Genomic DNA, 27,700 nt, shown 5'->3' with positions numbered 1-27,700 from the left:
CTATTCAGTCTATCTACCTACTTGCTATTCAGTCTATCAGATATGATTCACTGTGCCGTCTATCTACCTAAACATCCTTAGTTATCTGGTCCATCTGCCTGATTTTACAAATGATGAAACTGAGTTTCAGAGAGGTTAAGGAAATTACACACAGTCACACAGTAAGTAGCACAGACAAGATTCAAACTCATGTCTTCTGAGTTCATATACAATGGAACAGAGACTGGAAGTAGAGACATCAGTTCAGAAGCTTACATTACAGCAGGCAAGAGGTAATGAGGCCTGAACTAGGGTGTTGGGGCTGTGTGAGTGGAGAGAAGAGGATGGATGTGAGGGACATTGTAGAGATTTAATCAACAGGCCTTGGATGTTAGTTGAATTGGGAATATGAGTAGTGTGACTATATAAAAAGAGGCAAAGCCAACTTTGAGGTTTTAAATCTGGATGATGCAAGAGGATGGTGGTTTCTTCCACAGAAATAAGGAACTTTGTGAGGGTGATTACTTGGAATCCCACAATGGTATGATTTCATCATCTATCAAATGAGGGAGAACCAAGCCAAGAGTTGCGCAGAGCTATGGAAGAAAATGTCTTACTTTTGAGGAAGTGGCATGGAGTAGTGGATAGCCTGGTGCCTGGAACCTAGTAGGCACTTAATAAATGCTTGCTGATTTGACTAGCAATCACAACACCTGTTGTGCCAGCCACAACCAATCAATCAACAAACATTTATTAAGTGCCTACCGTGTGCCAGGCATTGTGCTTGGCAATGGTAATGTAAACATGGAAGTGAGACATTTCTGGCCCCCAGTCTGCTAGGATGATCCCAACCTCATCACCTTTTGAAATAGCCTCCTAATTGTCCTCTAGACTTCACATGGAGGGTCCAAAAGTGATGTATGCTTGGGGCCTCCACTTACTATTGCTATAGCTTTCTGGTTGGTCTGCTTGCTTCAAGCCTCTCCCACCCCCGTCCATGCTCCACATAGCTACCAATGAGATTTTCCTAAAATCTAGGTCTGATCACATCAGCCCCCTACTCAGTAATCTCCTAGGGCTTTCTGTTACTTCTAGGTTCAAATATAAACTCTTTGGCTTGGCATTTCTGTCTCTTCACAGCTGTCTCCATTTCTATCTTTATGATCATCTTACACATTATTCCCGTTGATGTACCCTACGTCGTCTTATCTATTCTGATCTACTTGCTATTTCTTGTACAGGGTGGTTTCTCATGCTTGGAGTGTTTTTCCTTCTCTCCTCTATCTCATGGAATACATGGCTTCCTTCAAGACTCAGTTTCAACATCTTCTGTAGGCAGCCTTTCCTAGTCCATTTACCTACTGGTGTCCTCTCTTCTAAAGTTACCTCTATAAAGTTATCTTTATGCACATTTTTCATCTATTGAATAAAAGATTCTTAAGGCCAGAGAATGTTTTTGTTTCATCATTGTATCCTTAGCACCTAGCAGAATGCCTGACACATACTAAGCACTTAATAAATGCTTATTTATTGATTGATTTTGACTAATCTTCAAGCACAATCCAGGGGTCTTACTCATCAATTTTGCATATACTTGTCAGGAAAAAACATCATATTTTTTCACTTTTTACCTACTTTGATGTATAAGATCATCCTTCGGGCCAGTACAATTTTCTACAGTTTTGAAATCTTTGATGAACTCATTCCATTGAAAGTATTATCTGCATCAAAATGATCTTGACTTGATGTCTGTTCCCCCAGGTATGCTGTATGGAGCCCTGTGCATTGGAATGGCAGCTTTGGCATCACTTATGGGAGCTTTGTTACAGGTAACAGTTTTGTAGAGCATTCAGAGGTCATCTTGATTGTATATCATGTACTCTAGGTTATGTTCTTTGGGGTTCTGTTGGAATGGCCCTCACTGAATCCTGCCATGCTATTGCTCAAGATATTGTCCTAAAGATCTCTTTCCTTTCTTAGTCAAACTCCTAGGAAAAGCTGTTTACACTAGCTATCTCTGCCTCCTCTCTTTGATTTCTCAAGTCTTTGTAGTATGGCTTCTGAGCTCATTACTTGATCAAAGCTACTTTCCGCAGTTGCCAATGATCTGTTTGTTAGCTGATGAAATCTGATGGTTTTTTCTCAATTCTCATCTTTCTTGACCTCTCTGCTGCATATGGCACTGCTGACCATACTCTTTTCTGTGGACTTTCATCATACTGGTCTCTCATATATCTCCTTCTACCTGTCTGACCACTCCTTTTCAGTCTCCTTTGCTGGTTCAACATCCCGATCATTTGTCCTAACTGTGAATATTTCCCAAGGCTTTGTCCAGTGACTCCACTGTATCTCTTTGACATGTTTTCAGACTTAGATTTTCTCTCTAGCTCAGTCCTAGTACTCCATCAAACCCTTTTCCATTTTAGAAAATCCAACAGATATTGTCATTCTGTTACTGATCTCTAATCCGTTCTTTCCAATCTAAATTGGAAAACTAGCTACTTCTTGAAAATGTGCCTCTCACAGCTAATCAATGATATTATATTCTCCTCATAGGTGGTGCTCAGTATCTTTGGCATCATTGGTGGACCCCTTTTGGGTTTGTTTTCTTTGGGCATCCTGGTCCCCTTTGCCAACTCAATGGTGAGTATAAAATATGAATGTGAATACTGTGTCTTCCTCAAAAGTGCAGTGGAAATTAGCAATTTTTCCCAAAGGTAAAAGTATAACCTCTTTTCCAAAGAGCCCTCTTCCTCACACTCCTAGCCCCACTGCCTTTTTTTCTCAAGTTCTAAAGCACTTGACACATTGCTGTTTGCATGAAATAGTTACATATCTCCCTAGGAGGAAATCTGATCTTTTGGGACCTGAATAGTTCAGTGACTTGTCTACGATCATACAGATGCTAAGTAACAGTGAGGATTTCAGCACCTTCGACTCATGCTTTTTGCATTATAGCACACCTAGGTGTAAAACACTGTAATTATGCTGCATTTTCTTCTATGTGTATGTTCTGTCTCTCTCTGGTAGAATATGAGCTCCTTAAGAGGAAGGGCTATCTTATTTTTATCTTTCTATACTCATTGCCTTGCATGGCACCTGGTACATTTTACATGAATAAATAAATAAATGTTGATTGATAAATATGTGGCAGATACTATGCTAGGTTCTAGAGATACACAGCCCCAAATGATAACCATCTCAGACCTCTCAGTTATATTCAGTTATACCTCGAGATAACTCTAAGGATTTGAGCCTTGGATGACTGGTCAAATACTATGGTTGACCGTACCAAACTGGTCTCTAACCTGCAGATGGCCAGAGCTAAATAGAGTAGAACCAACAAGAGACAGGAGAGTCAGGAATCAAATAGAAGGTTAATTTGCTTGTGAGGGAAATGGCTTACATGTGGAGTCTTCCTTTTTTTTTTTAAGGCAATTGGGGTTAAGTGACTTGCCCAGGGTCACACAGTTAGTAAGTGTCAAGTGTTTGGTCTGAGGCCGGATTTGAACTCAGGTCCTCCTGACTTGAGGGCCGGTGCTCTTTCCACTGCGCCACCTAGCTTCCCTGGGAGTCCCCCTTCCTAAGAAAGGAGGGAAGCTAGATATATGTGCTGGGGGCCCCCGTAGAGGGGGACCCACTTTAGTGTGGGCAAACCTCAACACTTATACCAATGGCTGTGCAGTAAGCTGTAGCTCTGACAGTGAGGGGCTAACAGTAACAGTGAGACAAGTTTGATTCATAGCACGGCTTCATGACCAGAATATGGGTACTTATCTAGTGCTTGTCTGAGATCAGAGAACTCCTGGTGCTGGTGTAAAACAATTCTGGGATTTTACTGTGGCTGACATCATCCAGAGGGTGAGCACAGAGGACTATTGTTATGCCAAGCTCTGGGCACAGCTTGCTTTACTGGGCCTTAGCTCTGGAGAACAAGGTGTCTCCTAATAGTATCCTGACGCTACCATTGATAGAGATAAAGAACCCCTAAGGAGAAGCTGGTTAGGGAGAGAAGGTGATGTTATCTGGTTTTGAGCATAGCGGATATAGCCTTGAATCAAGACAAGAATTTCAGAGTTGGAAGCAACCTCACAGGCTACTTACTGGACCCAACCATGCCTGAACACAACTTCTCCTGACCACATTTCCAGTAAATGGACAAGCCTTTGCCTGTAGACCCCTAGTGAGGATAAGCCCATTACCTCTCCAGGCAGATCATTCCACTTTTGGATAGCTCATTTGGGAAGAAAGTAGCCTCAATATCCCTTCTGTTCCTTTTTTCCCTTCCAAAAGGGGTCGGGGATAGGGAAGAGAAAAAAAGGGGGAAAAAAGAAATTTATGTGATCATTTTGTTGTATATTTGAAAGGAATGACAAGTTGTGCATAGTAGATTTGCCGATTCATGCACAATCATCTTTTTTATTGTACTATATTATGGGAATGCTTGTTTTATTCCATAAATTTAAAGAAAAAAAAACAAAGAAAACTATTGTTTTCCTCTCAAAAGCACTTCTGTTTTGCAGGGGGCATTGGTAGGGCTCACTACAGGATTTGCCATTTCCCTTTGGGTTGGAATTGGAGCTCAGCTTTATCCTCCCCTTCCAGAGAGAAATTTACCATTGAGCCTCATTACAGATGGTTGTAATGTAACCAGCTTCCACCACCAGAGGAACTGGAACGCAACTACAGGAACACCATTTTCTCCAAATGCTTTTCAAGTTCATAGTGCTGAAAGGTATTGAAATAAATTTTACAATGTCACTTAAAAAAAAAAGCAACTAAGTGAGAGACAGGTAGAACCCAGAAGACTCCTTCAGGCTATCATCACTTTGCCTTGGAGATCATTGATGCATACTTTGGAATGATGTTACTGTTTTCCTTGACTATAAGTATTTTTTTTAAGGGTTTTGCTTTTGCTTTTTAATGGGAGGAGGAGATAAGAGAATCTGTGGTGAACACTCTATAAAAATGCAAATCTTAATCCATCAATACACATCCTGTTTGCCCCTCATCCATGTCTTTCCATAAGTCCAACTCACAACTGAGGAATCAACTCTTTTTAGCTTAGGTTTTAAAATTTTGAATTTTAAATAGATTTTCTCTCCTTTCTGCCTTGCTTACTGGAAAAAGAAAAATAATATTAAAAAACTCTTGCAATCATTAAATATATACATATACATACACAGCTATATAATAGAGAGAGAAAGAGAGACAGACAGATGGAGAGACAGAGAGTCAGGTCTGCCTGACTCCAAGTCCAATGCTCTATCCACCGGGCCACCTATGACAAATGATGTCATTATAATTAAAAATAATTCTGTCTTCTAAAAGAAGCCTTTCCTGATCTCTCTAAATGTTGTTGCCTTCCTTTTAAGATTATCTCCAATTTATCCTAGCTGAATCTTGTTCATGCACAGAGGATTGCATGCTGACTCCCTCATTAGACTGTGAACTCCTTCAAAGCATGGACTGTTTTTTGGTTTGTCTTTGTTTGCATCTCCAGAACTTAGCATAGTGCTTGGTACTACAGTAGGTATTTATTAAACACACGCACATGTGTATATATGATATAGCCAAGCAAAATAAGTTCTCTCATTGGCCACATCCAAATATGTATGTCTTGTTCTGGATATTGAGTCCATTACTTCTCTGTCAGGAGGTAGACAACATGGTCCATCCTGAGTCCTCTGGAATCGCAGTTTGTCGCATTTTGATCAGAGCTCTTAAATCTTGTGAATTTGTTTTTCCTTTTAAGGCTGTTGTATATGCTGCTCTTCTCATTCTGCTCATTTCATTATGAATCTGTTAATACTAGTCTTCTCAGGTTTCTCTGATGCCATATTTTTCATTATTTCTTATAGCACAATGGTATTACATTATATTCACTAGCTATAATTTGTTCTGCCAGTCCTTAATTGATGAGCACAGAGGAGTCAACACAGTGGAGTCTCTCTTTTGTGCTTTTAATGTTTTAAGGAACATGATGGCTGTCTATTGTTTTTTTATTGAGATCTGTAGATTAGTCTTCTAATGAAGCTTTCCCCCCACTTCTTTCTAGAACTCCCCTAATGGATAATTGGTATTCCTTATCATTCCTGTACTTCAGCACCGTTGGAATGTTGGTCACTCTACTTGTGGGAATAATTGTTAGCCTCCTGACAGGTACCTGTTTCTACATCACTATTCTTTTGAGATAACTTTTACATGGCAATTTATGGTCACTTGTATCAAATACTCTTTATTGTGGTTCTGGTAATATAATGCATGAATTTTTTCTTTATAAATAAGGAACCTGAGAAATTAATTTCAACAATAAGCATTTATTAAACACCCACTGTGTTTGGGGCAACTAGGTAATACAGTGCACAGGGTGCTGACCCTGGAGTCAGGAAGACCCAAGTTCAAATCCGGCCTTAGATATTTACTAGCTGCATGACCCTGGGCAAATCACTTCACTTTGTTTGCCTCAGTTTCCTCATCTGTAAAATGAGCTGGAGAAGGAAATGGCAATCCACTCCAGTATCTCTGCCAAGAAAACCCCAGGAGGGGTCACCAGGGGTCAGGCATAGCTAATTGACTAAACAACAAATGTTCGGGGCACTATGCTAAGTGCTGGGAATACAGAGGCAAAAATGAAAACGGTCTCTACCCTTCAGAAGATTACATTTTAAGATGACGTATTAAACAATGTATACTTAGATAAATTCAAAATATGTGCAAAAATAAACACAAAGTAATCTCCCTATTTCTGCATTGCTGTTCTTTTGAGATGCCATTTACATAATAATATATAGTCACTTGTACCTGTTATTCTTTACAACAGTTCTGTTAATGGAACATTAAGTGCTCCTTCCAGTTTCTAAATGGAGTACCTGAGAAAGTCGGTTCAGCAGCATAGGCAAAAGTGAAGAGTCCTTGCCCTCAAGAAGCTTACATCCTGCTTGAGGGAAGCAACATTTACACAGTTAAGTAAACACAGAATAAATAAATATATATGTGTATCTATATCTATACACACACGTATATGTATACATATTTATGTGTGTATACATACATATATATCTCATAACATAATTTTAAGGGAATGACAGCATTAGGAAAATCCTAATTAAGTAATTTCAATTAAGCAAGCATTTATTAAGTACTCATTTGGGACCAGTACCAGGTTTTGGAGAAAAACAAAGGCCCCGTCCTTAAGGAGCTTGCATTCTACTGCCCCAGAGGGGAAAGGTAAAGGGTTCTGTTCGAGACATGTTGAGTTTGAAATGCCCACAGGACGTCCACTTGGAGATTTCCAAAAGGCAGTTGGTGATGTGGTACTAGAGCTCAGGAGAGAGGTCATTTGGAAATCATTTGTATGGTGGTGAGAACTGAACCCATGAGCGTTGATAAGTTCACTAAGCATTTATAGTTCCCTTCAATGCTCAGGTCAACTTCCACTTCTTTTACCAGTACAATGTAAGCTCAAAAGGGCAGGGATAATCTTATTTTTGTCTTCATGTTTACTTTGTTGGCATATAGAAAGATTGTTGATTTTACTTTTTCCAGACTGTCACCTTGTAATTTTGTAATAGAGAAATCATAGCTCATGTTTTCACCAAGTAGGTTACTTAAGACCTCAGTGTGGCTCCCTCTTGCCCAATGTAATATTACGTTATATAAAATTCAAGCTTTTTGAACCTAACCTTCAAAAGCTTTAACCAATATTTGCTTCTAACCTTGGTTCTAGTATAGAGGAAGATGAATGAATTCTAATACCTGCATAGATGAAGAGGGAAAAAAGGAATAAAAATTATTAGTCTGTTCTATGGAGTATTTTTAGGATTGTTTTATCTTCATAAACCTCAGAATGTTTAGACTGGAGAAGACTTTGGAAGCCAATGAAGGCTGTATTCCAATATTTAAAGGACTACCAGGTAGAAAAGGTATCAGCAATTGGGCAGAACTGGGCCCAATTGGTAGGAAGTACAGGGAGATTAATTTTAACCTTCCTGTCATATAACTAAGAACTTTCTAACAGTTAGAGCTGTTTATTTACCTCATGAGGTAAGGAGCTCCCTGTCACAGGAGGTATTCAAACAGCAGGTGGATGATCGCTTCAGTTAAGAGTGTAAGATAATAGATTTAGATCTAGGAGGGACCTTAGATGACATCAAGTCTAATCCCTTCATTTTACAAAGGGGGAAACTGAGGCAAGGAAAGGTGAAGTGATTTGCCCAGAGGTACACTGCTAATATGTGTCTGAGGTGGGATTCAAGGTCAGGTCTTCCTGGCTCCAAATCCAGCACTTTATCCACTGTGCCACTTATGACAAATGTTGCCATCATAATAAAAATCATCCCACTTTCTGCAAGAAGCCTTTTATGCCTTCCCTTTAAGGTTATGTCTAATCATTCTGGCTGCATCTCATTCGTACCTAGATGACCGGATGCTAACCTCCTCTTTAGAATGTGAATTTATTCAAAGCATGGACAGGGTTTTTTTCTGTTTGTTTTCTGGTTTGCCTTTCCTCGCATCTCCAGAATTTAGCACAGTGCTTAGCACATAGTAGGTGTTAATTAAATATTTGACTTGCTGGGAAGGCAAAGGTGAAATCACACAGCCCCTACCTTCAAGAATCACAGATGCAAATGACTGTAATGTAATTTAAAAGTTGATAACTATAGGAGAGAGGTCCAAAATGTTAGGAAAATGCAAGAAGGGAAAAAGGATTTGCTGGCAATATTGCTTCAGACCTGGGTTGGATTAGATCCTTGGCATCAAATCCAAATAGAAATGAGAGCCAGTAAATCATACATGTAATATGATCTCTGTTTTATTGTATTTATGTTTATTTTTTATTTTAATCTGGTTTGGGCTGCACTCAGGAATGTTGTGGGCTTCATTCAGCCCACTGGCTGTGTGTTTGACACAGGTAAATAAAACTTAAGAATTTACCTTTGGATTAGGAATTCTAAAGAATTGTTTCACGGAGTAATGGCTAGCACAATTATTTTTCCAAAATTACAAACAACGTCTGTTTTTCAGGAGGAAGGAAACAGAGCATTGATGACAGATTCCTGCTAACCAAAGAAGACTTTTTATCTAACTTTGATTTTTTCAAGAAGGTATGTTGCTTTTCATCTTTCTTAGAATGGGAGTAGATTGTACTTTTCCCTGGAGATGTGGTGGGAAGAAAAAGAGTCAATTAATGATTGTGTAATGGAGGTATTCTTCATCTTGCTTATGTCCTGGACCCCTTTGTCAGTCAGTTTGGTGAAATGTGTGGACCCCTTCTCAGAATCAAGTATGATAAAAGACATAGGATTACAAAAGAAATTTATTGTTACCAAAATATCCAGAAATCCAAAAATATGTTCATGCACCCGAGGATAAAAATCCCTGCTCTAATGATATGTTCACCAGTCTCACTTTGGTGGAGAATGTAGGTTATAGAACCTTCTCTCGCTCCTCACAAGGCTGTCAAACATATGAGAGTCTGTGGTGATGTGGACATTTATTCTCACAGATGTAAGTCAGTACAATCAACAAGCATTTATTAAGTGCTTACTATGTGCCAGGCAGGGCAGCTAGATGAGAGAGTGTTGGCCCTGGAGTCAGGAAGACCCGAGTTCAAATGTGACCTCAGATATTTGCTAGCCATATGACCCCGGGCAAGTCACTTACCCCTGTTTGCCTCAGTTTCCTCATCTATAAAATGAGCTGGAGAAGGAAATGGCAAGCCACTCTAGTGTCTTTGCCAAGAAGATCTCAAATAGGGTCCTGAAGAGTCAGACACAACTAAAAAACAAATGAACAACAAAAATGTGCCAGGTACTGCGATTAACTCCGAGCATACAAAGAAAGAGAAAAGATGGTCCCTGCTCTCAAGGAGCTCACATGCTAGTATAGAAGCCAACATTCAAACAACTATGTATGTATATTATACATTAAATATAATATAAGTATATGTTTATGTGGATATATACTGCACTGTTGGGCTTGGAAGCAGGAAGACTTGAGTTCAAATTCAACCTCAAACACTTACTGACTGTGTGACCCTTAGCAAGTCCCTTAACTGTGTGCCTCAGTTTCCTCACATGTAAAATGAACTAATAACGGCACCTCCCTCCCAAGATTGTTGTAAGGATCAGATGAGATAATAATTATAAAGCACTCAGCTTAGTGCCTGGCACATAGTAGGCATTATATCAATATTAGCTATTATTATTATTATATACATATGTATGTATAGCACTACATACTTTAAGGGAGGTAATCTTAAAGGAAAAGAGTAATTAAGTACCTCTTGGACCACTTTAGCATCCATGGTCCTTTGGCATCTTTCTAGGATGATTGCTTCCAGGAACTCAGTTCTGGAAGGAATTCTTTAATGCTGAGCAGGAATCTGTCCACAGCCTATATCTCACTTGAGGAGCCAGGTACAGATGGGATACTCTTCTTTTTATCTTTGGACAGTTCATTAAAATAAGATCTTTGCAACTGTCCAGATTCTTGAAATTTTATTAGAAATTAAAAAATTTTAAATTAAGTTAAAATTTAAAAATTTATTAAAAATTAACTTTATTTTATACTGTAAGATAAAAAACTGTCCTGGTTTAGGGTGAAAGGCTACCATATGGATGGAAGCAGTGTGTTACAATGGCAAAAATAATGGCCCCTGGAGTCCTTTGACTCCAAATCCTTTGATATGGGTTCATATTCCACCTTTGATACTACCTCTGTGGCAGGATTGTTTGTGTGACCCTGGGCAAGTCACTTAATTTTGCTGGGCCTCATTTTCCTCATCTGTAAAATAAAGAGTTGGGAGTTGAAGGCTTCTGAGATCCTTTCCAGCACTAAGTCAATGATCTATGAATATCCATTGATAGCATCACTTCTGATGCAGTGAGGTTTATGATATGCATCTGCTCTGTCTTCTTTATAAAAGGAAGGCAATGTAAGGAAGTTTGTTTTTTTCTAAAGGAGAATCAAAAGTGTTTTGTTGTGTATAAATATATCTTCTCCCATCTTCTCCTCACTCCATTCCTTCATTAAACTTCATTTTTAATGCCTCATCATGGTAGGGAGTTAACTCTGGGTCCTCAAAGGCTGTACTAATGGAGGCCAATCTCTGGTGGGTCCACTAAGCTGGAATAAGCTTCAAGTATGGGTCTAGTGACAGATTCCTTTTTTTTTTATTTCATTGGAGGACTAGCCTAGGTAAATTTGGAGAAGCTCATATCAGAAACTTAATCATCAAGAGAAGATTTTTGCAGGCTACCACAATTCATGAAGACCACCTACTCAGTCAGAGCGGGGTTATGCTCTGCAGTAGGGAAGGGAGAACCGAAGCCGGTGGGGCCATCTTTCTTGGAAGTAATCACTGTAACTTTTCTTTTAGGAGAAACTAGTTTTAAACCAGACTCTTTATGTGATAGAAAATGATGGAACTAAAATGACTGACTTCAATCAAGCAATCAATCAACCAACACAAAGTGTTTAAGGGTCAACTATAGTTAGGTCCCTATTAGTGTGAATAATGAATCTGTGAAGTGGTCACATTATTTGAATCTTTATTGCAGATTTCCAATGGGCTGGAACCAATAAGCATATTTTACATATAATTATAACTTTGAATAGTGCCAAATCGAACACAGTTATCCCTTCCACATCATGGCTTTCTCCATCATGGTTTTGATGTATCACTGGTTGACATAAGAAATTAAATGGGAATTTTTGGAGAGTTTTGTGGAAGCTACAGATGACACACAAAGGTCAGCAGATGTCACAGAAAAGCTTAGAAACTCAGAAATGCATAAAATATATGTGTTGTATTGTAGAATATCAGTATGTTTTCTCTTTTAATACCATAATAATTCAGACTTCTTTGGTATGAAGGGATTATGTGGATTTTCCAGATTTCAAGGGCGCCATGCCTCTTAACCCCTGCGATATGGAAGGGATAACTGTAATGCTGCATAGGAGTCATTATTCACATTAATTGAGAGCTAGCTGCCAGACAGATTCCTCACAGACAAGTCAATTTGTGAGGATATTCAAGGTACTAGTATGCAAAGACAAATGTGAATCAGCCCTGCTCTCAAGGAAGCTCCAGCCTTCAACTACATCAAAATGAACTTTGTAGAGGATGGTGGAGAAAACCATGGGCTACACTTTTGAGAAGGCTCTTACACCAGGTAGACAAGCATCTATGTTCCAGGCACTGTGTACAGTGCTTTTTAAAGAGAAAAAGAAAACAGTGCTTGCTTTGAAGGATCTTATATTCTTTTGAAATGAAGAATATACTCACATATGGATTGTGCAATGTCTGTTATTTATGTAATTATGGAATTGATGCTTTTAAAAAGTAGTATAGGATGAAGGGGAAACTGGGTTTGAGTTTTTGACAGTTCCTAGCTGTGTAAAAATTACTCAAATGTTCTGACCCTCAGTTTCTTCATCTGTAAAATGAAGATATTATAATACCTACTTCACAGGACTGTTGTGAGAAAAGTGCTTTCTTTGTAAACCTTGAAGTGCCATAGAAATATGAGCTGTTATTTTTATTATTGAAGAAAAAATAAAACTGTCTTTCCGGTGCTTTTTTAATTTGTGGGATTACAAAATTTTATATTTTTATGTCTATTTATTTGCATCTATATTATTTATATATATTACCTATTTTATATTATTTATATCATAATATATATTATAATAATTGGTACCATTTTGGAAATAGAAATTAACCATCCATTTCCATTTGACAAATAAATTGCTGCTGGGACCAGGTGGGCTGAGGTGCTGAATCCTGTCCAAAGAGACCCATCTGCCCTAGAGATACTCATGCTTTTGGACTGAATTAAAGTCCTGAGGGAGCCTAGCCTCTAATAAGAGAGGTTAGACTTCCCTTTCTTATAGTGTTTGGCTAATTATACCTCTACCCTCATGGAGAAAAATGACTTTGGGTTTTGATTAATGTCTATGTTATCTCCAAAGATACAAAGAAAGATACTCAATGTACTTAGATAGATAGATAGACAGACAGACAGAAAGATAGATAGATATAGCATAAATGTTAAGTAAATAGGGGCAGCTAGGTGGCACAGTAGATAGCGCACCAGCCCTGAATTCAGGAGGACCTGAGTTCAAATTCGACCTCAGATACATAACACTTACTAGCTTTGTGACCCTGGGCAAGTCACTTAACCCCATTGCCTAGCCAAAAAAAAAAGTTAAGTAAGTAAATACAAATAGTCTAAAATAAACTTACTGAGCCTTATGGGAAAATTCAAAATGGGGAAGAGAAAAGAATTAGAATCCAAGGGGATTCCTTACTGTATAATTCTAATATAGCTGTGGAATGGCCAAGCGGATTGTGGCATACAAATGTAAGTTTATATTATTGCTCCATAAGATATGATGAAAAAGATAATTCAAGAGCATTCTGGGTCATACGAACTAGAATGAAGTGAACCAAACCAAGAGAACAATTTACATAAATATAAGAACATTGATTTTTTTCAATTTGATATTATTTTCAGTTCCAAATTATCTCCTTTCCTCTGTCCCTCTTTTATCCATTGAAGAAGTAAGAAAACATCCAGAGAGAGAACTATGGAATCTGAATGCAGATCAAAACACATTATTTTCACTTTTTTTTGTTTTTTCTTTCTCACGGTTTTCTCTTTTGTTCTGATTCTTCTTTCACAACATAACTAATGTGGAGATATGTTTAAAATGATTGCATATGTACAGCCTATATCAGATTGCTTACTGTCTTGGGGAGGGAGGGAGAAAAATTTATAACTCAAAATTTTACGAAAATGAATGTTAAAAACTTATCTTCACATGTAGTTGGGGGAAAAAATACTATTAAGGAAAAAAAAGAAGCAAGAAAAACAAAACTCACTACGAGGATATACACACTTGTGCAAAACAAATTTCCACATTAGCCATGAAGGATAATAACATGGTAAAGAAAAACACCTTTGAAGAACTTGAGAACTCTGATCTAAACAATGACCAACTCTAACCCTATAGGATGTGTGATAAGGCATGTTATCAACTCTTGACAGAGACGTGATAGACATGAAGTGCAGAGTTATGTATTTGTGGACGTGGCCACTGTGGATTCATTTTGCTATACTATGTTTATGTTTTGAGGGTTATGGGAGTTGGGGGGAGGAGTCAGAAGGTATGGTAGTTAGCAATAGTAATGCCAAAAAAAAGGGACATTTTAATACTTTAAAAAATTCTACAGGAGGAATCACAAACAAGAAGGACAGCTTTGAAAGTAACATAGAAATTGTTATATGTATTGGAAAAAGAAAGCAATGTGAAGTGTAAATTCACAGTTTCATACAGAATCCTCTTTTTGTGTGTAATGCTTTTATTTTGTTGTTTAGGTTCAAAATAAAATAATAAAATTTAAAAGGAAAAGCAGAAACATCTATTACTTAGTTGCCAGTTATTATCAGTACTTAGCTTCACTCTACAAGGTTGTCTTAAAAAAAGTTTTTGTTATCTCAATATTTTTTGTGTCTTTGGGGGAACTTGCAGCTTAAACAGATTCTTTGACAAGGTAAAAAGAATTATACCAAAGAGCAAATAATCACTCTCAAATTGACTTTATGAATCTGGGTTTTCATATTTCCGAACTGATTCAAGTAAAACGTGCCTACATTTCTTCTGTGACGTGAGCAGGCTTAAGGGTGGTTTTTGTTCAATGTGGTAGCAAAGTATTGTGATGTGCTCTTTTTTTTTTTTTTGCTTTTAGGCAATTGGGGTTAAGTGACTTGCCCAGGGTCACACAGCTAGTAAGTGTCAAGTGTTTGGTCTGAGGCCAGATTTGAACTCAGGTCCTCCTGACTTCAGGGCCAGTGCTCTATCCACTGCGCCACCTAGCTGCCCCGTGTGACGTGCTCTTTAACAAGAGTCTCCTGCATAGTAGTAGGGCATGTAACCCAACAATAAACACTTGGTTAAGTGATTATTAAATACCAGGTACAAAGAAAAAATATATACAAAGACAAAAATAAAATATTCCCTTTCAGAGTGTTTATGGTCTTGAAGAAAAATCCTTGTACATTATAAGTATTTCCAAAATACGGGCAGAAGGAGAGGAATTGCCTTTCTGATTTCAATAGTATATTCAGGTGAATTTGTGGATAAGAAGATTCTACTGTTGTGTGTTGGCACCTTCTCTAGTGTTAATAATTACCTAGAGCACCAAGAGATTAAGCAATTTGTACTGGCATTGCAATGCCTGCTTGCATCAAAGATGGTACTCAACCTTAAGTCCCTGTGACTTTGAGGCTAGCTTTATCCATTTGCCTCTTGTATGCAAAATATATACAAAGTTAATACAAGGTAATTTGTAGGGAAAGGCACTAGTAGCTGGAGGGGTCAGAAAAAACCTCATGTAGGAGGGAGCAACTGAGCTGAGTTTTGAAGGAAACTCAATCTTAGGTGAGGAGGAAATAGATTCTAGTCACGGGGCACAGCCAATGCAGAGGTACAAAGATGGAAGATGAAATGTGGATTTTCATCAGATTATCCCTGGTGTAAGAAAGTACTCAACCTAATCTTCCTAACAGAAATGATTGAGTCTCTCATTATCACAGAGGACAGCCACTATTTCATATAAGAAGAAAGTCAATTATATGCAAATGTTTAATATGATTGTACATGTATGCCCTATATCAAATTGCTTGCAGTCTTGGGTGGGGGGGAAGGGAGGGAGAAAAACATTTGGAACTAAAATCTTATAAAAGTGAATGTTGGAAAACAAACAAACAAATAAATGAAAACTGAAAAGAAAGAAAGAAAGTCAAGAGAAGAAAGACCCACAGAGCATTCAAACTAGAATGAAATCAAAGCTCAGACATTATGCTTCATGTGACTGACTTCAAATTTCTGGGAAATACTTACTCACCTGTCAATCCTCAAACAAGGAAACCAGAGTGTAAATAAACACAACGCAATAGAAATAATGAAAAAAGCTTTAGAACATTGCATCCCCCTCTCACTCTGCTCTCTTTAGAATTAAATGCTATGTGTGACTAGTTTAATATATATATATATATATATATATATATATATATATATATATATATATATATATATTTTTTTTTTTTTCCCTCAAGGAGACATTTTTTCCTTTCCCTAGAAAACCAGTGATTTTCCAGTCTTCAACCACACAGAAATAAATGTCATTTTTACTAAAGAAGAATTGTGCCCTTAATGATGAAAATCGTGTCTTTTTATAGAGTTACCAAAATGTTGGGTGAGTCGAGGCTTACCACAATCTCCAAAGAAATGAGGTTGTGAATTCCCTAAAGGATAATGGGAAGGCACGTGGTGGGAGTGAGCAGGCATTGATGTATTACCAAGGAAAGATGTCAGGGAATTGGTTAAAGGAAGACATCTGTGGAAAAAGTGAGGGGAAAAAAATCATAAATGAAAAAGTGGAAGTGAGAAAAAATAAAAGGAGGGGGAGAATTAACTGTGGAGAACTCTTGAGGTCTTCTGGTATTCCCCAAATGATGTAAACATAGGTTCTCTAGGCAGGTTGGATAGTTTTTTCACGAAGGATTTGAGGATATGAACAAATGTCCCTCTGGATGGGCAGGCATGTTTGGATCTGCAACACTGGAGGGAGTACCCACGTTATGAGATTATAGATCCATCAATGTATCAAAATAACCCAAAATCTGCCACTGTTAAGTAGGCACCAGAGGAAATCTACCTTGTCCAGAGAAAAGACATTGGAGGAGGTGGAAGGCTCACCGACAGTTTCAGACATGAGGGCTCTTGGGTATACACTACTGAATACTCACAAGCATATCATCCCACTTTCCACCTCAAGCCCTTCCCATTCTATCCTTAACTCATACTACACAGCTGTGTCTGACATCTTCAAACTCTAATGAAATCATTTCCATCACAACATAGTTAATTTCCAGGGCAGAAATCCACATCTTGGTTTCTGATGTCAATGTTAGTGAAGAGACGAAACTTAACCAGCAGAAGTAAAGACAGAAGATCCTAAAGAATTCAGTTTCAGCCACCCTGAAACACCATTTATTTCTGTATTTTCCCCACCACAACTTCCATCCCCCTCAACTTTGAAAAGAAAGGTGATTTTTCTCAGAGGTCATTTGTTCTAGCTATCTGATGTAGCACTTATCACAGTGCCTAGCACATAGTAGGTGCTTATTAAATGTTTATTTACTGACTCCCCAGAATACTAGGGAAGGGGGCATAGTATAGAGGGAAGGAGGATGGACTTAGAATCAGAAAGCATTGTCTCAAATCCCTGCTCTGACCCTGTGGGCTCTCGGGCAATTGTCTTAACCTTTCTGAGCCTCTATTTCCCCTTCTGTGAAGTGAGAGAGTAGGAGTAGATGATCTCTAATGGCTTGAAATCTATGATCTTATGTCTTCTATGGTATTGCTGACAAATGGTCATCCAGTCCTTATGCAATTCAAATATTAATGCGCATTTTACGTCATGATGGGAGGTATAGGAATGAACAAGCATTTATTAAGTGCCTACTTAATAATATGTGCCAGATTCTAAGAGTTTTAAAAATATTATCTCATTTGATCTTTACAACAACCTTGGGAGGTAGATACTATTATTATCTCCATTTTACAGTTGTGGAAACTGCAGACTTTAAGTGACTTGTCTGGGGTTACACATCCAGAAAATTTCTGAGACCAAATTTGAACTCAAGTCTTCCTGATTCCAGTGCTCTATCCAATGCACCACCTCACTACTAGAGTATTCCTAGTTACAATTTTTTTTTTGCAGATCTCCCCATATTTCTGTATATTATTCACCTATGTCAATCAGTCCATCAACAAACATTTACTGAACACTTACTATTTGTCAGACAGGGCATATTTGTCCTTAGGGTCTTCATTGATCCACTTGACATTAGTTTTAAAAATCAATGCCAGCAAATGCAACCATCAGTCTCTTTCCATTGGGATTCCAGTTGATGCCCTGTGGGCAGGGAAAAATGCATGTCATTTGTAGTCACACAGTAGAAATCAGACCAAGCTAAAAGCTTCTGTTAAGAATTTACCATTCCCGGGGCAGCTAGGTGGCACAGTGGATAGAGCACCGGCCCTGAAGTTAGGAGTACCTGAGTTCCAGTCCGGCCTCAGACCAACCATTTGATACTACTAGCTGTATGACCCTGGGCAAGTCACTTAACCCCAATAGCCTAAAAAAAAAAAGAATTTACCATTCCCTAGACACCCGAAAAATGTACATGAGTATGGAAAATACAAAGAGAAAAGTGAATTAGTCCCTACCCTGAAGGAGTTTATATTTGAATAGGGGAAACATACATATAGAAATGTAGACATAATATTTACAAAATGAAAACAAGCTAGTTTTGGGAGGGAGTGAACTGGAAGCTGGGGGTGGGGAAGGGAAATCAGATAAGACTTTATGAAAAAGATGGAGATTCAACAGAGTATCGAAGAAATCAAAGATTCCAAGAGATGGAGGTGAGGAAGAAGTGGATTCATCCCCAGCCTGGGCACAGAGTAGATGCTTAGCCATTTTTTGTAAATTTTAAATTTTATTTTAAATTTAATAGAAAATGAGAAGAGAAAAAAAAGTGCCATGTACAGAGCAGAACATGAGAGAAGATTCAATATAAAACACTAAATTCCTTTTCAAGAAAACCTATATAGTAAATAGTACACATTGTTTTCAAAGTTGCCCAGCTTTGCTGCCTTGTAGGTTTTCTTTTGTTCTCTGCCTTGCACTTTTTACTTTATTTTCCACCTCCTTCCTTCCCCCCGCACTCTTAGTCATTATTTGTTGAACGTATTCATCATAATTTGTCTTAATAGGATTTGACTTCAATCGGTATTAGATGAGTTTCTGACAAGTATGTAAACCAATCCTTTGTAAATTAAGCAATATTTGAACTACTCTAACCCTAACCCAATTACACACGTTGTCTATTTTGTAATTTGGATCTAAGGTAGGCCTGGCAGGTGGGGCCTTAATAAGGCAGGTTGACTGGGGTTTATTTTCCATAATGTAGGTAGTTGCATAAGTAGAACATAGTTTTGGACCTACCTTCTTTTCCTCTCATTTAAATGTGCATTCCTACTTCCTTAATTGAGTGGCTAAAACTTTCATTTCCTTCTGGTTAGCCAGGGAAAGTTCAAGGAAGTAGGTCTTCCTACAGTGGCCACCAGCCCAACACCCAGAATTCAAGCCTCCAGGGTCCATAAATCCCACTTCTGTTCGTTGACATACTGCAAGCTGGCAAGTGGAGAGCCTACACTCAGTGGAGCCTAGACAGCCCACCCAATAACGCAGAGCAAACTGTTCGTCTCAACCCCAGTTTCTCTCTAACTCTGTGCTCACACACACCTCTCTCTCTCTCTTACCCTATCAGACAGACACCGTTCTGGGTGGACAGCTCCCTTCCTGATTCAGAAGGAACCTCAGCGTATCTCATCACCCGCCCAGCCCTACCCTCATAGAGCAGAGGCACCGTGCTTCAGCGGCCTGGACACCTGAAGTATCTGGGCTAACAGAGACCGACAGACCGGCCAGCCCTGGACGCCAGCCCTGCCTGGCGTTGACAGCCTCAATCCCCGGAGCAAAGCAGCCACCACCACGTGGGCTCTACGTATTTGCGGAAAAGAAAGTTTTCGCAGCGCAGCCATGAGCACCCATAGGGACACTGGGACCTTCGGAGTGTGGGACTATTTGGTGTTTGCCGGGATGCTGTTTATCTCCGCAGCCATCGGCGTTTACTACGCCTTCTCCAGAGGCGGCCAGCAGACCCCGAAGGACTTCATGATGGGCGGTCGGAAGATGACGGCAATACCGGTAGCGCTGTCCCTCACCGCCAGCTTCATTTCAGCCATCGCCGTCCTGGGTTCGCCCTCTGAGGTCTATCGCTTCGGGTCCATATTAAGCATGTATGCCATCAGCAACGTCTTAGTGGTCCTCATCACTGCCGAGGTTTTCCTCCCAGTCTTTTACAGGTTGGAAATTACCAGCACCTACGAGGTAAGGCACATCTCAGCACATCGCGCTTCCTTTTTGGGCTTACTGAAAGTGTAGAAGAAAGCTTATCGTCTGCCCAACATCATTCTTTTAAGCTAGAGCTTTCTCATTGTGCTTATTGAGAGGAGTTGAACTATAAGACCTCTAACACCCGTTCAGCTCTAAATCTAAAAACTCACTCCTCTTTTCACAGATGGGGAAAAGGGGAAGGCAGGAAACTGATGTAGGGACAGCTTCACAGGGAGGGCATAGATTGATTGTTCAGACAGGCACTAGTGCTTCATTGTCTTGTAGAAACCAAACTGAGGAAGTTTAGGTCAAAGCCCACCTCCCTTCACTCCCAGGCCAGCTCACTGCTCCTTCTCACTAAATTGGGATAGTAATTTTATTTGCACAGTCCACTCTAACTCTGATTTGGAGAATAGTGTCTCTGGAGCAAAGGTTGTAATTTCAGGGGGTAGTATGGCTCTCTGGATAGCCAGGGAGTCAGGAAGATGAGGGTTCAAGCTTTGCCTCTGACTGTGAGCTCTTCTGTTAGACTGTGAGCTACTTGAGAAGTGGAGCCTATTTTTTGCTTTATCTTTGTATCAGCAGATTTTAGCACAAAGTCTGGCTTGTTGTAGGCCTTAATAAATGCTTATTGACTGACTAAAATATTAGCTGTGTGACCCCGAGCAAGTAACTTAATATCTCAACACCCCCAAGCAGCTCTCTAAGATGTTAAGTTACCGAGTTTTGAACTTCATCAGTGAAAGGAGTTTCCACGCTTCTGTCTCCCTCCTTTGATGAAATCACAGGTCTGGACATACACACACACATGCCCCAAATCTAGAAAGTACATTAGAAAAAGATGCCAAGTTTTTGCATTTTTGTCTCTGCTATATTCCTTTGCTGCAAGCGCTGTTCTAGTGCCTAGAACGGTGCTCTGCAGCATAGATTTTTTTTTAACTGAACAGGACCTCAGAAGCTTAAGAATTAAGCACTTAAGAGTTTACTGGCCTCTAGCACACAAGTGATGCTTAATTACTTATTTGTTGGATTGGGGAGAAAAAAGGAAAAGGGCATTTGAAAGTCATTTCAGGAAGCTCATACTTTCTTAACTATGGGGTAAGACACAGTTTGATGCCTTAGGGAGCACCATCTACCAATTAATCGAGTATTTATTAAGAATTTCCTTTGTGCAAGGTGCTGTGCTAGGGATATAAAGAAAAAAATGAAAACAGCTCCTCTAAGGCTCTCCCCACACCTTCCTCATCTCTTTAAAAAATTTTTAAAAATTTTCTCATGTAATATAATATCACCCTCTTTGTCTAAATCATGTACGCATTTGGAGCTTGTCTTGGTATACAGTGTGAGATGCTGCTCTCCCTAGTTTCTGCCAGATTGCTTTCCAGTTTTCTCAACAGTTTTTGTCATGTCGTGAGTTCTTGCCCCAGTAGCTGGGATCAAACATTAGACTACTGTGCCCATTTGTACCTTCCTCACCTCTTAATGGAGGACTTAATTGGAACTCAACAGAGTGTGTTCTGTTTCATACCACACTGCAGTACAGGCGTCAGCAACTCTCAGTTACTTGAAGTGTTTGCTTTAGATGAGAGAAGTGATAGACAGTGTGAGTTCAGGTACCTCAGTGTGGTTCACTGGAAAGATTCCTGAATTTGAAGCCAGTGAAACCAGGTTCAGTTTTTGGCTCTGCCATTTAGCACCTATGTGACCTTGGGCAAGATACCTAACTACAGACCTCAGTTTTCTCCCTTATAAAAGGAATGAGTTGGATTAAACCATCTCTATGGGTCCTCCCAGCTCCAAACCTATGTTATCATAATCCCAGCTGGTGTTTAGGGGCAGGGCACAAAGAGCTAGGAAAGTTAAAGTAGAAAACGCCTCCTCCGCCTCCTGTTGGACAAGGCATAGTAAGAAAGCATCATGATGTCATGAAAAATGAATTGCATTTGGAGTCAGAAAACTTGAGTTCAAATTAAACTTTTCAGAAGCTTAGTTATTATATGGGCATGGCTAAGTCACTTCCTTTCTTTGGGCTTTTTAGTGTTCTTATCTGCTAAATGGAAGGGTTGAGGCAATGTAATAGGTACATGTGGGATCAGGCTGGAAGGGATCTCAGAAGCCATCCCTTGTAGCCTTAATCCTGTTAGCCTAGGACACACATATAAGGTGATGTATTTCCAGTTACCTTGTCATAATGGCCAGGACCACATTTAGGGACTGTATGGTTCTTTACATAGATGGAGGGTAAGTTGGGATTTCTCTGAAATTAGTCCTTCCCTTGGGATGGTTACTCTTTCCAAATGAGAAAACTTTTATTGGTAGGTGGGAGGATGTGTAGAGCAACAGTTGGCACTAGAGATTGAGTAGTTGCATTCCTGACCACTCACTGCAGCAGTTATCTCAAACCTTTCCATCCCTCTTCAAGTCTCCCATGGCTCCCCCTTCTTCCACTCTCTCTCATCTGAGCACCTTACATCACATTTTACTGAAAAAAAAATGAGGTCATTTGTGAAAAACTGTCTCTTCCTCCTCCCTCCTTATCTCACATCACTTAGTTATCTTCTGTCACCATCTCCTCCCCTTCACTCTTACCTCACATGAAGAGGTGGCCCTTCTCCTTATAAGGTAAATCTGTGATACTGGGATAGTGTGAAACTATTGATCATGCATACTAACCATTTTATCTTTTAAATTATTTTTTAAGTATTTAGAGCTTCGTTTCAATAAACACATTCGCCTCTGTGGAACAATACTCTTCATCTTTCAAACGGTTAGTAATTCTCCAGCATCCCTTTTATTTTTCTAAAATAATATAATGTGTTTTGGGAAACACAGAACTTTGGGTTTTTGTTTGTTTGTTTACTGTTCATATTATCTGGGCATCTGTTTTTTTGTTCTATTTTGGTTTTTTGCAAGGCAATTGGGGTTGAGTGACTTGCCCAGGGTCACACAGCTAGTGAGTGTCAAGTGTCTGGTCTGGGCATCTGTTTTAAGGAGCTGCTAAGTGGATTTATTGAATGTTTAAATGAAAAATGAAAAGAAGGAGAAGAACTGGAAATAGGAGCTTCTTAATGCAGAGCACTGACCATGGAGATCCTTAAACAACCTTCAGAAGATATTCTTGTTTTCTAAACCAAGAGAATAATTAGAACCAAGAAGTTCCAATGAAAACCTAATTCAAAGGATAAAACTATTTTCATTGAAGAGCCTCTGGAGTTACTAGTAACTCCCAGACCCATGGGGACTTGAAGTTTGCAAGCCCTTTCCTTACAAGATTATGTGGGTAGCTGGACTGGAATACCTGTGTACTATTTGGGGGGTGAACATGGAGGGGGGACCTCCATGCTGTGGGAACCATCCACCACCACATATCCAGTTCCAAAGTTTTCCACAAGGAAAAATCCAGAACCACAGAAACATGTGCAGGGGAAGCTGACTCAAAAGTGTGGGGATGTAGGTCTCTGTGAAGTCAAGAATGTTAATTATCACCTGAGGCACTGTAGTAAATACAAAGAAGAATGAGGCATAGAAATTACTTCTGTGAAACTCACAACTTAGTAAGGGAGATAAGACACACATATAAATAATTAAAATAGCACTCCAAAAGAAAATATAACACTCAGAATTGGGAGAGTTTTGTTCCAATCTCATAAAATTTATATCTGTGTATGTTGGCTATCCACTATCTTAAACATAAATTTAAATATTTACTGCAATGCATTTCCAAATATGACAGAAGAGAACAGAAAGAAGGTAGAAAAGTGATACATAAGATCACCAAGAAGAGAGGAGGAATGCAGCAGGGCCTCACCAAACAGACTTTGGGGTCTAAAATAAGAAAAATCCCTCAAGTGTTGAGGGAGCCAAAAGGGGAAAGAAGAGGCCAGCCAGGAGGAAAACATACAATATATTTATATAGCACTTTGGAAACCTTAAAGCAGTTTATAAATGCTAGCTATCATCATTATTATTATTATAATTATAATTAGAAGGGATTATGGTATAATTTGTTGATCAATTGCCATTGATGAGTGAATGAAAAAAAGTATTTATTATGTTCTAGGCACTATGCTAAGTGCTGGTCTATTCTACTGCTGGACAGCTCCAGTTGACTGAAGTTTCACCTTGGGCAAAGTCGGCCCCTCTGAAACTGCTTGCTATGAGCTAGCAAAATGGTCCCTGCCTTCAGGAAATTTATATTCCACTAAGGGAAGACAATCTATATATGGGACTGGAAGTGGAAGGGCAGGGGAATGTGGAGGTTACGCTCCAGTTATCATTGGTTGAAAATGGCTGGGAAGTACCATGACTGGCAAGATAAGATGAAAGCTTGCCAATCAGAGGCCAGGGTACTGGGGTGGAATTCTAAGTTCTTTCAGGAGAAAGATGAGGTGAGAGTGTGGCTTGGAGATGACTGTGTCTATAAATTTATCTTCGGTTTTGATTAAACATCAAATCAACAAAACATACAAATTGGTTAGTGGGTCTCAAAGAGTGAACCCACTTGTTCCAGAGAGATGAAACCCAATGACCTAGAACAGGGATAGGGGTTTACATGAGAGACTCTTCTATGCCCAAAATATAAATGCAATCATAGGAATAGGGAGGATGATAAATTTGAATACTAAGAAGGCTATAATTTTTAAAAAAAGTTCTTATGTATTTAAGAATTTCACGTCCGTATTTCATACTCTGGCTTTGTTTTTCTAGATTCTGTATACTGGGGTTGTTATTTATGCTCCAGCTCTGGCTTTGAATCAAGGTAAATGTTTGCACATTTAGCAGTGATACATGTGGTTAATATTGAATAGGCTTCTCCAATCAGAGGGAGGGAGGAGACCCACGCACGGGCAGGGAGTATTGAGGAAGTGTGATTTTCAAAGTTGATGTGATTGTGCCAGAAGATGTGTTTCTAGAGATAATGGTGAACTCTAGGGGAGTGGCCAGGTGTGAAAGGATGGGGTGGCTCCCTGGGCCTCCTCCTCAAATGAAGGATGTGGGAGGAGCTTTGTCAGATCACACAAAGGCTAGTTGCAGAGCGAGGATATGAAACCAGGTCCTCTCTCTCCAATCCAGCCCTGTTTCAACCACAGATGTTTGTTTTGTGAAATCTTACTGACAAAAAAACTTGCTGAAATTTGGGATGCGGTTCTTGAGAGTCAGTTGAAATGTACACATTTCATGGGCATTAAATTTCCCCCCTTTTTTTCTTCAGTCACAGGATTCAACCTATGGGCTGCAATCATTGTCACGGGAGTGGTCTGCACTTTCTACTGCACAATGGTATGCCAACTATTTATTTCCATTGAGACATGCCTCATGAAGTCTACATAATTGAAAATTCTAGGACTCAGGCACTGTACCTCTTACTGTCAGGAAACGGGTTGCCCATACTTCTTTAATTATGCATGGATGGTAGGGAGTGTTCAGAGGAAAAAAGTTTACATTGCCTCATCACATTTGATGATATTTTGTTGTGGTGGTGGTGGTGGGGTGAGAATACTCAGGTTAATGTGGAAGGAGTTAGGGTCCTGAGACAGTGCTATGCATTGATCTAATAGGGTGGTGTGTTACAATGGGGGATCCCCTGAGAGGCAGAGTGCAGATGGCAGAGGAAAGGTAGGGACTCATCTGAGCTCTCCCAAATTCTCCTTTAAATACCTTTAAAATATCTCAAAACAAATTCTGGAGTGACAGAATTCGCAAAAGGATAGGGTGAAACCATTTTTCTGCCCAAGACAACTTAGCAGATCAGCAGGAAAGGTCTATTGTGTCTGGGTGAGAGTGGAATGCAGTCTAGTGCAGGCTTTACCAGCACAGACTGAGACCCAAGCAAATCAGTAAGTGAAACCCCTGTCCCCATTTCCCCACTGGATAAGGAGCCAAAAGACTGGACTTCACACTTTGGCTATGCCCCTTGGACAAGTTATTTAACCTCCCTGGCCTGTTTCCTCATTTGTAAAATTAAGGTATTGAATTAGGTAACTTCTAAGGTCCCTTCCAGTTCCTATGAGCCAATGGTCACACTGGTAATATTTTAAATATGTTTTCCTCAACAAAGGGTGGTTTCAAAGCTGTCATCTGGACAGATGTTTTCCAAATTGGAATCATGGTGGCAGGACTTTTGTCTGTGATCATACAGGCTGCTGAGATTCAAGGTGGGATCAACAAAATTCTAAATGATTCTTATCACGGAGGAAGATTAAACTTCTGGGAGTAAGTTTTCATTTGTCCTCTGTGTGTGTGTGTATGTTTATATGTGTGTGTTATTAGGATAAAGTTTCAGTGGGAACAGCAGTATTTGAAAATTTAATTAATTTTCTGTTACTCTTATTTAGTTAGTGTTATTATTTTTGAATAATACATTTAAAATTTCAATTTTAACATGAAGAGGCACCTGCCATTATGCACTGTGAGCACCCCAGTTTCTGGATGACACTTTCTCAGATCAGGAGATCAGTAGAGGAACTCCATTCCAAGTCATGTTAGTTACTTTAATTTATCTCCATTAGGCTTTAGTTAATTCATCTTCTTTAGACTTTTCCTGTGAGATCGCACACAAGATGTTGTGTATACACCAAAACCTCGAGTTTGGGATAATCTTAAGGCTAGGGTTACAACTGTAACCTTTTCAGTCCCTAAGAGTAGCCAAAGAAAGTTTTACAAAGTTTAAAAATCAACTAAAGTGGTGGTTATATTGAAAAATCAACACAAGATGGTACATGAGATGGTGGTGATATTGAATTTTAGTAAGAAATATTAGTATTTTAACATTTTAAATAATTAACCTCACTTTTTTTTTTAAGTTTGTAGCATTTATATTCCTGAAGTTATTAAATCTTAAAACCACCTTAGAACTTTTGGCACACCCTATCTTATCTTGTTTGATCCTCACTACAACCCTCTCCATTTTATAGTTGAGGAAACTGAGGCAGACAGAGAATAAGTGACTTGCCTAGAGTCACAAAGTTAGTAAGTATCTGAAGTTGGATTTCAGCATAGGTCTTCCTAACTCCAGATCCAGCATTCTCTTGTGCCAGCTAGCTGCCTAGGAACAGGACCTCATGTTTCTTTCTCTTTTTTTTCAGAGCCTTATGTTTCAGACTTCCAAAGGATGACTTTTCATTTTACTGGGCTTGAACGTGAAAGGTTTCCACAGTGTTATACTCTGTGCAATAGTCTGACATTTTGTCTTCTTTTTTTCTTTTCATTTAGCTTCAATCCAAACCCTTTGCAAAGGTATACCTTCTGGACAATCATCATTGGGGGAACTTTCACATCAACCAGTATCTATGGCATTAATCAATCCCAGGTTCAGAGGTACATCGCCTGTAAAAGCAGGTTCCAAGCAAAAATGTAAGAGTGACTCTAGTCTCAATGGTGTTTAAATGTCCTTCAGTTTTTTTTTTATAAAGGTTTAACCCTTTATATAATGGTAAATAGGACAGCTAGGTGGCAAAGTGGGTAGGGTGCGAGGCTTGGAGTCAGGAAGATTCATCTTCCTGAGTTCAAATCTGTCCTCAGACACTTACTAGCTGTGTGACCTTGGTCAAGTCACTTAACCCAGTTTGCTTCAGTTTCCTCATCTGTAAAATGAGCTGGGGAAGGAAATTACAAACCACTCTAGTATCTTACCAAGAAAACCCCAAATGAGGTCACAAAGAGTCGGAAAACAACTGAAGT

General features: G+C 39.2%; 2 protein-coding genes across 2 annotated transcripts in view; both read left to right on the top strand.

The window, feature by feature from the left end:
• The window catches only part of LOC110205633 (sodium-coupled monocarboxylate transporter 1-like), a 36,245-nt gene extending 23,675 nt beyond the window's left edge, over nt 1–12,570 (top strand). The window contains exons 10-16 of the mRNA XM_078146781.1: nt 1,741–1,808; nt 2,536–2,622; nt 4,503–4,714; nt 6,038–6,141; nt 9,007–9,086; nt 11,363–11,434; nt 12,067–12,570. Of these exons, the coding sequence (XP_078002907.1) occupies nt 1,741–1,808; nt 2,536–2,622; nt 4,503–4,714; nt 6,038–6,141; nt 9,007–9,086; nt 11,363–11,434; nt 12,067–12,141 (698 nt within the window). The 3' untranslated portion in view covers nt 12,142–12,570. The remainder of the gene's footprint in view (nt 1–1,740; nt 1,809–2,535; nt 2,623–4,502; nt 4,715–6,037; nt 6,142–9,006; nt 9,087–11,362; nt 11,435–12,066) is intronic.
• Nucleotides 12,571–19,394: 6,824 nt separating this feature from the next.
• LOC110205630 (sodium-coupled monocarboxylate transporter 1-like) overlaps nt 19,395–27,700 on the top strand; it is a 28,677-nt gene continuing 20,371 nt past the window's right edge. The window contains 6 exon segments of the mRNA XM_020982324.1: nt 19,395–20,014; nt 22,722–22,787; nt 24,728–24,779; nt 25,233–25,300; nt 26,079–26,233; nt 27,233–27,373. Of these exon segments, the coding sequence (XP_020837983.1) occupies nt 19,664–20,014; nt 22,722–22,787; nt 24,728–24,779; nt 25,233–25,300; nt 26,079–26,233; nt 27,233–27,373 (833 nt within the window). The 5' untranslated portion in view covers nt 19,395–19,663.

The sequence above is a fragment of the Phascolarctos cinereus genome, unplaced genomic scaffold (assembly GCF_003287225.1).
Source record: "Phascolarctos cinereus isolate Bilbo 61053 unplaced genomic scaffold, phaCin_HiC Scaffold_1;HRSCAF=81, whole genome shotgun sequence".
NCBI classification, from domain to species: Eukaryota; Metazoa; Chordata; class Mammalia; order Diprotodontia; family Phascolarctidae; genus Phascolarctos; species Phascolarctos cinereus.
This window is presented reverse-complemented; position numbering and strand designations above follow the sequence as displayed.